The sequence below is a fragment of the Theropithecus gelada genome, chromosome 1 (assembly GCF_003255815.1).
Source record: "Theropithecus gelada isolate Dixy chromosome 1, Tgel_1.0, whole genome shotgun sequence".
In the NCBI taxonomy this organism is placed as follows: Eukaryota; Metazoa; Chordata; class Mammalia; order Primates; family Cercopithecidae; genus Theropithecus; species Theropithecus gelada.
In genome coordinates, this window is record NC_037668.1 from 34,645,515 (window position 1) to 34,660,993 (window position 15,479).

The following is a 15,479-nucleotide window of genomic DNA, read 5'->3' on the forward strand; positions in this document are numbered from 1 at the left end:
GGTGCTCACAGTGACACTCCAGAGCCCTGTCTTTTAGAGAGACATGGCGAGCCATCTGTAGATGAAAGGATGCGATGTCTAGGATGTGCTCTCCAACAGCCCGGGTGGAACGGGACGGGAGAAAGAGATGAGACATGAGCGGTAAATCGGGGGTTGGAGGTGGGTGTAGGGAGCGCACCACATGCTTCTCCACTGTTAGCTTTGAAATTTCCCATAATAAAAAAGTTTTTTAAAAAAACGAAATGTGCATGCCAAAAGGTTTACAGATGGAATAAAATGATGCCTGGAATTTGTTTCAGAATAATTCAGAACGGGCTGTGGGAGAGTATACAGAAGAAGCAGATTGTTGTCCAGGAAGCTGGCAGCTGGGGAAGCTCCGTGGGGCTCATCGTACCAGCCAGCCTGTTCTCAGCTGTGCTTGCAGCTTCCACCGCGCAGGGTCCTCACCAAAGACAAGGAGGAGGACGCTGCAGCCGGTATGCATGACCACACTGAAAAAATCCCCACCCAGCTGAAGAAGGCTGCTCCAGGAGACGCTGCTGCAGACGGGGTGGCTGAGGTGGGAGGGCCTTGCCATGGCCCGCCCTGGGCCTTCGGAGGGGCACACTGGGTTCCTCTACCATGGCCACCATCACACAGACGGCCCCGCCATTGTGCCTTTCTCCTCTCATGTCCTGCTCAATTCCAGTTTCATCCGCTGGATGCTTAACCCACTTTCAGTGGTTCTGTACAGCAAGCAATTTGTATGGAAGGTCATTTCACACACTGCAATGTTTCCATTCCAGATTTCACCCAGGAAAGTGCGCTTGATGACAGTAAAATGGAATCCAGTATTCCCAGTCACAATCCACATCAGAAAGTACTGACGACTGGCCAGGTGCGGTGGCTCATGCCTGGAATCCCAGCACTTTGGGAGGCCAAGGAGGGCAGATCACTTGACGTCAGGAGTCCGAGACCTGCCTGGCCAACATGGGAAAACCCCATCTCTACTAAAAATACAAAAATTAGCCAGGCATGGTGGCACGTGCCTGTAATCCCAGCTACTCAGGAAACTGAGGCAGGAGAATCGCTTAAACCCGGGAGGCAGAGGTTGCAGTGAGCCGAGAGTGCGCCACTGGGGGGCGAGAGAGTGAGACTCTGTCTTGGGAAGCGAAAGGGAGGGGAGGTGACAGGATGGGAGGGGAGAGGAGGGGAGGGGAGGGGAAGGGAGGAGAGGAGGGAATTGGGGAGGGGAGTGGGGAGGGGTGGGGAGGGGAAGGAGTGATTTCACAACCTCACCCGCACCCCAGATGCCCGTGCAGCGGCCACCATCGAAACCATCTGTTGTCAGGAATTTCAGATGAGGGTTAAAAAGGAATAAAGTGTCACTAAGACATCTTGGTTTTGGCATACAGATGTCATAATCACAAGTAAATTACAATTAATATTCTCTAGAAGACACTGCGGGTGACGCGCCAGGCCCCCTGCTCCTCCCCACCTCCCCTCACAGCCCCTAGGCACCACACACCAGCCATCAGGCTCAGGCCATTTCTCCTCCGTCCACTCCCCAGCCTGGGCAGCCCCATCCCTCTCCATGAGCCACACCCACCCCAGAGGCCCCTCCCACCCAAAGGTATTCACAAACAGCTGCATTTTAGCTGAAATTTCTGGTCATAAGTAAAGAAAAGCAGAACTGGAACAGTTTCATTAAATGACTGTGACTGCGTCAGGCCACAGAACACTTGGCACCTCTGGATTTCTGCACCTAATTAGGACTCGGAATCATAGGGACCGGAGGAGTGGACACTGGCAAGGTCAGCTCACCGCTGCCAGAAGAGATTAGAAACATCAAATGGCAGCTATACCCCGACGCCCTGCTCTCCCGCCTGAGGCACACCCCAAGACCGTCCTCAGCACCTCATGCTCCTTCACAGGCTGTTCCCGAAAGAGCTGCCCAGTCGCAATGGCAGGCCGCATCGCCATGGACGATGTCTTGTCAGCCGTTTTTTAGTTTCTAATTTACTTGTTAAAATGATACAGAAGGGCCGGGCACGGTGGCTCACACCTGTAATCCCAGTACTTTGGGAGGCCAAGGCGGGTGAATCATGAGGTCAGGAGATGGAGACCATCCTGGCTAACACGGTGAAACCCCGTCTCTACTAAAAAATACAAAAAATTAGCCAGGCGTGGTGGCGAGTGCCTGTAGTCCCAGCTACTCGGGAGGCTGAGGCAGGAGAATGGCGTGAACCCCGGAGGCGGAGCTTGCAGTGAGCCGAGAATGCCTGGGCGACACAGCAAGACTCCGTTTAAAAAAATAAAATAAAATTATACAGAAGTACCCCTGATCTGCAGTTTCAGTGACCCTCAGTCAACCTTGGTCTGAAAATATTAAATAGAAAACTCCAGAAGAAAACAATCCCTAAGTCCTAAGTTGCATGCCACTCTGAGCAGTGTCCCACTCAGGGCATGAATCATCCCTCTGTCCTCCGTATCCACACTGTAGACACCAACCGCCCACTGCAGTTGAGAGGTAGAGAAAGAGACAGAGACTACATTCACTTTTATTACTGTGTATTATAATTGTTCTATTCTATTGTTATTGTTGTTAAATATCTTACTGTACCTAATTTATAAACTGTATCACAGGTATGTATATGCAGGACAAAACCTAGTATGTACCGTGTAGGGGTCAGTACTATAGAGGTTTCAGGCACCCACCGGGCTCTTGGAACAAACACCCTGTGAAAAAGGCGGAACTACAGTACTGGCTTTTTCAAACAGAAAACTAAATCTTAAGAACAGCAGGATTTGGGTTTTTCAAAGAATCTACATTAATATAAATGATGTCCACATATTTTCTTTCTTTCAACTGGACCTATAAATTCTTACTCTTAGTGTTCGATAGGTATATATAAAGTTCCCTATGAGAAACCATCTCTCACGTGTGCAAATTGAAGCTTTACCACACTACTGTCATATAAAAATACACTAAAAATGGCCTCATTTTTCAAAATAATTACCGATTCAATCATCATGAATTCACACGATTATGATACATGAAGCTTACTGACTTATATGCGTTACTCCCAGCCAGCAGAATGCACCTGTCATTTGTGAACCATCTATTTGGTCTTCGTCCAGTTTCCTGGTACACAACTCCTGAAACCCCTGGAGTCTCCGAAGTGCTATCTTTTGTGTGCTAATGAGGTGACCGTGGCTGGTAGCCCCTCGGTGGCTTCAGGATGGGGCTGCTCATAGCAAGACCAAGGCAGGGGGAGGAGAGTGACTGAAGGTTACATTGATCATCAATGGCCAGTGTTTAATCAATCATGTCTACGGAATGAAGTGTCCATCAAAACCCAAAAGGACTGGCTTCAGAGAGCTCTGGACAGCTGAACCCACGGAGGTGCCCAGAGGGCAGAGCCCAGCAGGGCGTGGGAGCTCCAACCCCTTCCCACATTCTTTGCCCTCTCCATCTCGTCTGTATCCTTCGTAACATTTCTTACAATTAGCTGGTAAATGTCAGTAAAGTGATTTTCACTTATTATTTATAATAATCATGCCTCTTTTTAATGGAAAAAGCATTCATGCCCACTACATTTATCCTCAGCACAGAGTTCATCGCCAGAGGAACCTGAGTGCAAAAGGCTGTTCTTACATTGCCGTCCACTCCTGCAGGGCTGCTGAACACGTACTCCAGCTGGAAGACGACCGCAAACGCAGGGTGGCCGACCATCTCCGGGAGGCGGAGGCGGCTTCTCAAAACCAGAGCTTGACTCCCAGAGCTGGGTCAGAAACACAAACCGGGGGCGCATTAGAGCTCAGGCTCCCATCTTTCCTGCATCCACATCGACCACTGTCAGCAACAGCCAAGGGGACACCCTGGGGGACACAGGGGTGCTGCTGCCACAGCAAGTCTACCATGTAACACTGCATGCTCTTCCCAAATGATCTGGAAATTCCCCCAAACCATTGCTTTTTTTTTTTTTTTTTTTTTTTAAGAGATGAGGGTCTCACTATGCTACCATGACTGGTCTCAAACTCCTGAGCTCAAGCAATCCTCCCGCCTCGGCTTCTCACTGCTCTTTCAACGCCTTTCCAAATTACCAAAGCTTGATACGGCCTGATATGGCCAAGTTACCAGGAAATGCCATAGAGGATGGAGGCTCCTTCTTCAAGGCTGGCCTACGGCAGAGGACACCTGGCCTCTGCCTGGCACCGTAAGAGAGGAAAGGCATGACGCCCTGCAGTGATGTCTGCGACACCTGATTTGGGAAGCACTGGATTAAACAGAGCAGCAGGTCTTGCTGCCCCCTGATTCTCCGTCCTATGAGAAACTAATCACAGGGCACACCTAGAAGGCAGCATGCAAGGCCTCCTCAGACCCTCAGCAGCCGCAGCTGGAAGCATTCATAATGCTAACCCCCAAACTGTCAGAGCACAAACGGAAAAAAAAGCGGGGGCTTTTTCCGAACTTCCAACTCCAAGGTTGGTTCCTAATGGGCACAACTTAGCAAGAGGAAAGAAACATAAGGAAGAACTCCCCCGTGGGTGAGTCCACACCTGACATGCACAAATTTCATCGTGATCCCTTGTACATCCCCACCCATCCCTGGGGACCCAGGGGACAATACCTGGTCTTGGAAGAGGAGACCACTTTCCTGCTGAAGCTGGCTGAGCGCGTCAAGGCCACATCCATCTCAGGCACCAGTACAACGACCTGCGGCCTCTGCACGAAGCCCAGACCGTTGTGCACGCCCACACGCAGGCGCCGTTCCAGGATCTCCAGGCCACCACCGTCCAGTGGGCCACATCCCTGGAAGAGGCACAGGCAGAAGGAATGAGCCCCGGCACAGACGGGAAGAGGGAGCTCGCCAGAAGTCCCTGGGGGAGGCGAGCAGAGAGAAGAAACTGGAGCAGAAGCTGCAGATAACTGCAGATCAGATGATGCCTAGTCAAGATGAGTGCAAGCAAATGACAGATACAGCACCCAATCCCAGCCACTGGCCTTGGGGCACTGCCCAGGGAGTTTTGGCATTTCCGACACAGCATGATCCTCTCAGCACAATGCACACCCTCAGATGCCTCGATCCCCAAACCCTGACACTAGCTTTCCAAGGTTGAGCTGACCATTCTCAAGATGCAGCAAACTCGTATTTGGCTCCTTCAAGACTCCTCCAAGGTCCCGTAGCCCACTTCCCCAGAGTCCCCTTTCCCAGAGGCTGCTTCCCCGGAGCCCACTTCCCTGGGGCCCAATTCCCTGGACGATGATGGAAAGGTGCTCAGAGGCAGAACTCATCACATTTCAACTCTACCAAGAGACCTGACTCTTGGTTGGTGTACAAAGGGAAACATGCTTAGGCACTAAGTCATAAACCAATAAAAACAGAATCTGCCCCAAAGTGGTCACTCGATATTAAAGTGTTTCATTTTAACAGAAATGTACAGGCACTCTAACAAATGAACAAGGACATTCCCCCAGCTATTAGTGTTTATTAAATTATGTGATCTTTGCAAAATGATCCCCGAATTTTCAAGTTTTCTTTACTGTCCATTAATCAAGTGGAACAGACCTAAATTCAGCCTTTGGATAATGAAAATAAAACTATGCAGATAACTGAGTATCTGCCAGTTGGACTGGAACAAAAATACAAAGACAGTAAAAATACATAATAAAGTGATTTTAATGGGACTGTATAAAATTCAACAATGATAATCCTAAAACATCTCTACCCTCACACAATCTGCCCTGAAAAGCGAGAAAACAGCAGGAACTACACCAAGGAAACTGATGTTGCTGTTTCAATCCTATTCTCTGCTTTGTGTGTACATAAGACCATATTATGTGGAACTGCATTTTCAAGAATGGGTAGGGAGCAAGCAAGTCCAGCTCATTCACACACACACACACGCACGCGCACACACACACACAATAACTTGCTAACTTAATAGACTACTAGGATGAGCACCTGAATCATTCATTCTCACAACTAAATATTACAGCCCTACTATGTGCCAAACCCCGTTCATGCACATCACGTGTCATGGTAAACAAAACAAAGTCCCTGTCCTGGTAAACAAACACTCACAGCAAGAGACCAACAATAACAGAGAAGAAGGCCAGCTGCTTCCAGGAAGGGCTGAGCGCCCGGGAGGAACGCGGGGTGATGGCTGGAGACACGGTGGCAAGGGCGGGGAACAGCACCCCTGCAGGGCAGTCAGGGGACCCCGTCCAGACCTGAAGCCTGAGGGGAAACATGCAGAGATGTGCAGGAAGAACATTCAGGAAAGTCTGCTACATGCTCCAGGACCCATGCAGGGACAAACGTGAGTCCGAGGTCACCCAGGCGGGGGCAGGCCTGAGTCCAGGACTCCAAAACAGGCCCAGGAAGTAGCACACAGTGAAATAGGGAAACCCGCAAAGACCAATCCATGCCCAGGAGGCAGCACGCAGTGAGGCAGGGGAAACCCGCAGAGACCACACCACATGCCCCCCAGAGGGTCAGGAGCCCAGGTGTCAGTCCAAGCGCAATGAGAAGCCAGCAGCAGGTTTTCAACACAAGAAAAATGGCTGAATTTATGTTTTTATACTTAATCTTACCCAAAAGGCCGAGAAGTGATGAATTTATGTTTTTAAAAGACCTCTTTGACTACTAAGTGAAAAAAAATGTTCTCTGGGACTTTTAGGTGAACATGACAGGGACACTTCCTCAGAGAATTTCCTTCCCCCAGTACCTAAGGAGCAAAATATACCACCAGTTAAGGACACTGGCACAACAGAATGCACCGGCCTTCAGGAGCTGGCGCCAAGGCAGGACCCAAGCCTTGAAGGTCAAAGGGAGGAAGGCAAGCATCGTGCCCATCTCTGCCTCCACCCCTAGGAGCTACGGCTGAGTTGGCAAAATCCTGGGAATTCCACCAAACCCTCATGGTAAAGGACTCATTCACAGCTCCAGGTAAGGGATCTTTAAAGCCACATCCTTTGTCCTGGAACCTGGAGTCCCCTACCTCTCTGACTCTGGACTTGGCCAGTGACCTGCTTTGGCCACTGGGAGAGTAACACATTTAATCCAAACAGAAGTTTGAAAATGTCTATGCATTTCCAACTCCTCTCTTAAACATCTGCCTCCATGAGAGCAAGCCCAGACTGGCTGCCACAGGAGAGGCCACAGGGAGCCACCCCACCCCAACCAAGGTCATCCTAGACCAGCAGACCCCAGCAGACCAGCCAGCTCATTGCAGGCCCATGAGGATTTTCCAAAAAAGTCCCTTTTACTTCCTGCTCGAGATTCTACCAGAAGTCAGGATATACATGGAAGAATACTCAGCCTCAACCTTAAAATAGCCCAAAAGTCCATCAGTGGTAGAATGGATTCATAAATCCTGCTGCCCTCACATGGACGACCATCCAGCAAAGAAAGTGAGCAAATGGAGCCACAGCCACTGCAGACAGCCTCTCACAGGAGCACAGTCTTGAGCAAAAGCAGCAAAACAATACAGAAGAAAAAAGTACGACTTCATTTAAAGATAGGTCAAAAGCACGCAAGCCTCTAGTGTTTAGAGATGCCTCAACAGGCAGTAAAACCAGAACAGAAAGCCAAGACATGATTAGCACAAACGCCCTAGGGAATGGGCGGGGAGGAAGGTGCAGCCAGGATGAGACCAGAGAGGCTCTGAGGGTGCCTCTGTGGGTGCCGGGCCCGAGGCCTCCCCCTGCTGTCCTTCCTCACGTCGCGCAGTCACGCAATCGCATTCTGCGCACTGCTGTGGGACTCATCATGAAAGGGGTGCGACATGAAGAGGACTCGATGCAATAGCAAGATGTTACCCCACCAGTCTCGTGGTTCTCTGCAATTAAAGTTTCTTTCTCTTCATTTCTGAAGTCGAAAGTGAAGACTCTCTCTCATTCTAGGAGGGGGAACAAGGAGTGGTTTGCCCACAACCCAGGTCTAAGGGCCCCTCCTTCCAGAGCTGAGAGCAGCCAGGGCTGACCCCTCTTCTCCCCACTCCATCTGGTGACCATCAGCGAAGGTGCGGGCAAGTGGGCTGAGCCCAGGGCCCTAGCAGAACCAGGCAATCTCCGTCCCACATGCCTGCTCCCTCTGCTGCTGGAGACAGAAGAGTCAGGGCGGTATTTGTGACAGTTCATCAGGTCCAATTTTTCCAGACCAAGGACAGATTATCGCCTAGAAAACATAAGCAATCCCCAAACCTGCAAAGGCTTTTCCAAGTCTTGTCTGGCATACAAACAAGCTTCTACACAGAAAATCCAAGAGAATTTTTGCTGTCAGAGGTGACGGGAGCTCTAGAAACAACCTCCCTGGCCCTGGTGTTTTACAGTTTGCAAGCCAGGGCATCGCTGGGACGGCTCCGGAGAGGAAACCCCAGTGGATGCTGCGCACTAGGCAGGCTGAGCTCCACACACCTGCAAGACGCAGACATCCCTCCCGGGGGCCACAGGCAAACAGGCTCGACAGCCTCTGCCTAACAGACGGGCAACCCCTCCAGACACCGTGCCAGGGCACCTGGACAAACCCATCACTGAAAAGCAACAGACAGGAACAGCAGGGAGTGTGAACAGGTGCTCAGAGACCAGAACACAATGACGTGTGACACGGGCAGGCTGAGGGGACGGTGAGGCTGGAGGTGCCTTCCCAGGGGCCCAAGGTGGGTGAGATGACTGAAGGCTTCCAGCCACCTCTGGAAATGAACCCCACGTCCCCGCCGACATCCTCTGAACATGGGAAGGGTTCTATGGGTTTCTCTATGCCCATCTGGTGACTTAGTTTACTTTAAATGAGGACTATTTAATGATCTACCAGAATTAATGTTAATTAACACCTCAGGTCAACTGCACCTTCGTCACTGTTCAAGTTAAAACAACGACTGGAGGCTCTGTGGGGGCCTTGGCTGTGGAAGAAAGGGGTCCCTAAAGGTCCAATTCAGCTCCAAAAAGTGGGGAAAAGACAGAACCACGTCACTTTATGGCCACAAGGCCCTCCTCAGCAACATCAGATGTGGGTTCCCCCCTGCCCTACCCACCCCTGCCCTGCCCCACCTCCTCCCTGCCCTACCCAGGCCCCACCCCTGCCTGGCCCTACCCTGCCCCCCATTATGCTTCTGACTCCACACCTCCTGGAAGTGGTCCTGGACGTGGAGCTCCAGCAGCTCTTCCTCAAACTTCTCGAGGGAGGGGTACAGGGTGAAGAATAAGTCGTCCAAGTGCCCCGTGATGGGCTTCTGGAGGCGAGGCTTTCGGAGAGCATCGCCTGAAACAGCGAGGGTGCGAAAAGGATCATCCCTGGGAATAAAACCCACTGGCAGCCACCAAGGGTCCCCACCCACCCCAGCCTCAGCCGGGGCCTGCAGCAAGGAAGGGTGCTCAGGACCCCCAGACAGAGCACAAGGCCCAAGCCAAGCCCCCACAACAATTAAGCAAATGCAGATTTCATTGGCAGTCCAAATTCTACCCCAAACCTCCTCCAGGAACAGTTTTTTGTGTTTTGGTTTTGTTTGTGTGTGTGTGTGTGTGTGTGTGTGTGTGTGTTTTTGAGACGGACTCTTGCTCTGTCGCCCAGGCTGGAGTGCAGTGGCGCAATCTTGGCTCACTGCAACCTCCGCCTCCCAGGTTCAAGCCATTCTTCTGCCTCAGCCTCCTGAGTAGCTGGGACTACAGACACCTACCACCATGCCCAGCTAATTTTTGTATTTTTAGTAGAGACAGGGTTTCACCATATTGGCCAGACTGGTCTCGAATTCCTGACCTTGTGATCCGCCCACCTCGGCCTCCCAAAGCGCTGAGATTACAGGTGTGAGCCACCGCACCCGGCCCAGGAACAGTTTTTATAATTCGACAACTCAAAGAACACAGATTGGAGAAGCCAAAGTGACATGTGCAGCCCTGCAGCCTGCTACCCTGCATGGCTTCCTTCCTCTCTCTCCAGCAGGAACGCGGCCAGCCACACCGCTGCTTACTTTACTGCGTTACCTTGAACCATCTGCAAACACTGAGGAGGCATGAGCCTGTCAAGGCAACCAGCAAAATACAGCCTGAACAGCACCACAAGAAAAGGGTCCCATCCAGGGGACAGTGGCCCCAAGGACCCAGCTCAGGGTCCGGTGCAGAGCAGGCCCATGAAAAACCTTGGCTGAGAGAGAGAAGGACCCAGGGCTGCCTGGGAAGCCTTCTCCACTGGCTCTAGAGCAAAGGCTCACCCAGGAGGAGGAAGGAGCCAACAGCTTCCCAATCTACACACACTCGTGGACTCTGCCCCTTCTTTCCCCACCACTGTCATCTTCTTCTGGTCCTAGTTCCATCTCTTCCTATATTTAATGATCTTTTACTTATGTAGATATGTAGATTTTTAAAAGCTAATTCCAAAGTTGAAAAAAAAAAAAGAAAACACCAAGGTAACACTCAATGCTGATGAAACTGCTGTCAACAGAACACTCTCCTATCCTGCAGAAGGTTATGGGTCAGTATCGCCTTTGCCTTCCAGTACGTCAAAAGCTTTAAAATATCACTTTCTGCCCCAGTAATTCTACTATTTGAACCTATTCAGAGAAAATAATCAAACACAGAAGCAAGGATTTATGTGCAAGAATATTCACTGAAACTTTACTATGATAGAGAAAAATCGAAACCAAATGTTCAATAGGCGAATGTTCATTAAACTATTATTCACTCATGCTGAATAAGAACAAAAAATCACACTGTCAAAGATTATTTAATAAACTGAGAAATAATCATAATGTAAGTGAAAAGAATAGTAACATATAAAACTATATTATTCCATTTGATAGCAAGGGTATCTAAAAGTATGTACACTTACATGTATACATGTGTATCTGCAGGCAGTAATTGTAGATTATTTTCTTTATAGTTTTCTATATTGTCCCCATCACAAACTCACATTAGGTTTGTCCAATGGAACAGAATAGATTCCAGAAACAAATTCATGCACCTACAGCCAACTGACTTTTAAAGAACACACATTGGGGAAAAGACAGTCTCTTCAATAAATGGTGCTGGACAAACTGGACACCCACATGCAGAAGAATGAGATGAGATGCCCTACCTCTCACCATTTGTAAAAGCCAACTCAAAATAGATTGAAGACTTAAATGTAAAACCTGAAACTATGAAAATACTAGAAGAAAACGGAAGAAGTGCTTCATAACACTGGGCTGAGTAAGGATTTTTAAAGTAACATTGGGCTGTGTAAGGATTTTTTTTTTTAATAAAACTGTAAAAGCACAGGCAACAAAAGCAAAAAGAAACCAATGGATTATATCAAAATAAAAAGGTCTTACACAACAAAGGAAACAATTAACCAAGTGAAGAGATAACCTGCACAATGGGAGAAAATATTTGTAAACTATGTATCTAACAAGGGGTTAATATCCAGAATACATAAGGAATTTAAGCAACTCAACAGCACACATACAAAAAAAAAAAAACTAGTAGCTTCGTTTTAAAATGGACAAAGGGCCTTAATAGACATTCTCAAAAGAAGACATTCAAATAGCCTGCAGGCACATGAAACAATGCTCAGCCTCACTAGTCATCAGGGAAATGAAAATTAAAACCACAATGAGATACCACTTCACTGCAGTGAGAATGGCCACCATCAAAAAGATAAAATAAGTGTTGGTGAGGATGTGGAGAAAAGGGAACGCCTATACACTGTGGGTGGGACTGTCAATTAGAACAGCCACTATGGAAAACTAGACAGAGGTTCCTCAAAAAGTTGAAAATAGAATTCCCATATAATCCAGCAACCCTACTACTGAGTATATAATATCCAAAGGAAATGAAATCAGTATGTCAAAGAGATATCGCCACTCCCATGTTTATTGCAGCACCATTCACAAGAGTGGAGACACAGAATCAACCTAAGTGTTCATCAATGGATGAATGCAGAAAGAAAAGTAGTGTATCTACACAATGGAGTACTTACACAGCCACGAAAAAGAATGAAGTCCTGTAGCTTGCGACAACACAACACGGATGGACCTAGCAGACATCAAGGTTAAGTGGAATAAGCCAAGCACAGAAAGACAAATGCCACATGATCTCACTCATATGTGGGAGCTCAAAAAAAAGAGTTGGTACCATAGAAGCAGAGCACAGAACAGTGGTTACCAGAGACTGAGGAGGGGAGGGAGAGGTTGTCAAGGGGTCATGGTACAAGTTATAATCTAAATTCTGCTGTTCTTGCACAGCAGGGTAATGATGGTTACCAGTAAGTTACCGTAAAATACAAAAGAGCTAGAAGAGCAGCTAGAAGAGCAGCTTCTGAACGTCCTGACCACACAGAAACGATGAGTGTGGGAGATCACAATCACGCTAGTACTCTCATTTGATCACTCTACAACACATACGTGTACTGAAACATCAAACTGTTCCCCACAAATATATACAATTACAGTGCGCCAAGAAAAATTTTAATAGAACGTTTCAAAAAGCTGGGGTGGGGGGATGACATAAACTAAAATAACAGAGGACAAAGGCCATTTACCAGACCAACTTCCTTTAGGAAGGATCACTTGTGTGCCATGGGTGCCCCATCTCAAGAGGCGGCAACTCAGTGGAGGGATCAGGGTCACTTGGCATCTGGGAGGGGGCAGAAGTTGGTGCTCCTGGAAGTGGTTCAGGCTGGGAAGGAAGCAGGTTCTGTGTGGCCACCCCATGACCAAGGTGCACACGCACCCCCAGGCCCAACGGCCATTCCAATACTTGTGACTCTGGTCTGCATAGAGAGCTGAAGATGCAAGTCCCATGTACGGGAAGTCATTAGGGGAGGAAAGATGGGTTCCTGCCAGGACAGCCAGACTGAGAAGCTATATCTGCAGTGAGTAGAACTTTCTAGATCCTGGAGGGCCCAGGGAAGCCAGACAAGCCTGGGTATCCTCATTCAGCTGGCTTGGCAGGCCATGTCTTGCAAGCATCATGGGCTCTGGAGTAAAGCACGTAAGCCCAAGCCTGGCTCAGCCACCAAGTTACTCTGTGACCTTCAAGATGCCAGGCCTGGACAAAAACACAGCTGGGCCTGGTGCTGAATGCTGCCTTCGCACATCTGAAGGGCTAGCAAAGGGCAAACAGATCAGACCTCCCAGGACGCTCTACTGTAGGAGGCTCGGATCTGGGCTGAATTTAAGACACAACTTTCATGATGAAGACGCTAGTGCTTTACCAATCCACCTCATTTTCTCCCCAAATACATCTTTATGAGCAGGCCCTATTATTGTGCCCATTTTATAAAGGAAAAACAAAAGCGAAGAATTGGAGAGGCTGGGAAACCTGCCCCGAGCTCCCATCGTGGCTAGACGTGGAACACACACCCGCCACAGGTCTGTCAGCCTCCAGCACAACCCAACAAGCATCCTTTCACTATCTGAAAGCATTCATTCTTTCACTCACTCATTCAACTAACCAACCAACAGCAGCAACCAAGACAGACACGAACCACACCACGGCAGAAGTGACCCCCACAGCAGCGGAGGTGTTCTGCCCTTCACGCTCTGTAGCTTGGCCTACCGTTAATTTATCTGCTGCCAAGTCTCTGGCTAGGAATGGAATTCCCAATAACAGCATTGACCCTATGGAAAAACACACCCCACTCTACAACCATCCATTTTATTCTGGGACCCCCACAAGCACACTACAGAGAAAATAGGGGTTGCCAGCAAATGCTTCACAAGCAAGAACCCCCTTCCCACTGACATCCATTGGAGAGCCCCCGAGATTCCCCTAGGCCCTAACAGGCTCCCACAGACCACAGCCTCCCAGGGACATAGCTCTTCTGCTAAGGATATTTAATTCACCAGAATGCACCTCAAAAAATAAGAACACTCTAATAGTGGCAGTAGAATGAAAACTAAATTTAGGAATGATTTAAGTAGGAATGAAAATGACTTTGAGCTAGTCCAGGTTTATTCTAAAACACCTTCTATCGCCTTTGGTGACTGTGGTTAGATTTGAGGTCTGCCACTACCAAAATCCACTCAAGACAGATTGATGACCTATCTCCTAAGAGTGCAAAGGAACATCCTCAGCACCCAGCCCAGGGCCTGCTTCACAGTGTCTACTCAATAAATATTTGTTAAATAAATCAATGAATAAATGAACGAATTAGTGAATACATAAAAAGTATGCACCAAGTTATGAACAGTGGTTTTCTCCACGGAGTTAGACTAGAAGGGAAGACTTTCAGTTTTCACTAAATGTATTGAATACACATGAACTTCGTGGTTTTAAAATGGTATTTAGCATTGTATAAAAGGGGCACACAACAGACAAGCTATGTTGGCACTGGCCAGGAACAGCCGTCAGAAACCAGCCTCAAGACCAGGCACAGAGGCACATGTCTGTAATCCCAGCACTTTGGGGGGCCGAGGTGGGTGGATTCCTTGATGTTTGAGCTCAGGAGTTCGAGACCAGCCTGGGCAACATGGAGAAGCCCTGTCTCTACAAAACATACAAAAATTAGCTGGAGGCCAGGCGCCATGCCTCATGCCTATAATCCCAGCACTTTGGGAGGCTGAGGTGGGTGGATCACCTAAGGTCAGGAGTTCAAGACCAGCCTGGCCAACGTGGTAAAACCCCATCTCTACTAAAAATACAAAAATTAGCCGGCCATGGTGGCTAACACATGTAATCCCAGCTACTTGGGAGGCTGAGAGAGGAGGATCGCTTGAACCCGGAAGGCGGAGGCTGTAGTGAGCTGAGATTGTGCCACTGCACTCCTGCCTGGGCAACAGAGCAAGACTGTCTCAAAAAAAAAAAAAAAAAAAAAAAGCCAGGCATGGTGGTGCACGCCTATAGTCCTTACTACTCAGGAGGCTGAGGTGGGAGAATGACTTGGGCATGGGAGGCAGAGTTTGCAGTGAGCCAAGATTGTGCCACTGCACTCCAGCTTGAACAACAGAGCCAGACCCTGTCTCAAAAAAAAGAATTAGAGAAGAATCTGGCTGTCATTATAAAAATAATTTTAAAAGTTTAAGAAGTAAATAAAAAGAAAGTACTCTCAGGGCCCACACGGCACTGGCACCCCAAACCCAACAGAAAGGCTGGGCAAATTATGTTTCTCTCCTGAAACAACTCTGGGAGCGGGCGCAGGGGTGGCAGGGGTGTGGCAGGTGTTGCTGAGATACCTGTCCTTTCTCTCCAAAGGGCGCGTGCGGCCCTCACCTGGTGGGGTCGGTCAGTCCACCTCCCTCCCTCCCTGCACACCCATGTTCACAGCAGCCAGGAGGTGGAAGCAACTCAAGTGTTAAGTGCTGAAACAATCAGCAGAACATGGTCCATCCATAGACCGGAATACCATTCAGCCTTAAGATGAAAAAGAAGGAAACTGGGACACATGCTGTAACATGGATGAACCTTGAAAGCATTCCGCTCAGAACCTTGAAGACATTTCACTCTTAGGATGAACTAACAGAGCAACTCCCCTCTCTTCCTAAAGAATGCCAGCCACTGAAGGACAAGGACTGCATGA

At 48.7% G+C, this 15,479-nt stretch overlaps 1 protein-coding gene across 4 annotated transcripts in view; it reads right to left on the bottom strand.

Annotated features, from left to right (window-relative positions):
• NPHP4 (nephrocystin 4) overlaps window positions 1-15,479 on the bottom strand; it is a 135,151-nt gene that overhangs the window by 86,311 nt on the left and 33,361 nt on the right. For 3 of the 4 annotated variants that reach the window (XM_025361996.1, XM_025361978.1, XM_025361987.1), the window contains 3 exons: window positions 9,112-9,248; window positions 4,614-4,795; window positions 3,638-3,764 (listed from right to left, as the gene is read on the bottom strand). Coding sequence is in view for 2 of the 4 variants with exons in the window: in XM_025361978.1 (XP_025217763.1) it covers window positions 3,638-3,764; window positions 4,614-4,795; window positions 9,112-9,248 (446 nt within the window). In the remaining 2 variants the exon portion in view is untranslated. The remainder of the gene's footprint in view (window positions 1-3,637; window positions 3,765-4,613; window positions 4,796-9,111; window positions 9,249-15,479) is intronic. The other variant, XM_025362005.1, reaches the window with a different exon arrangement.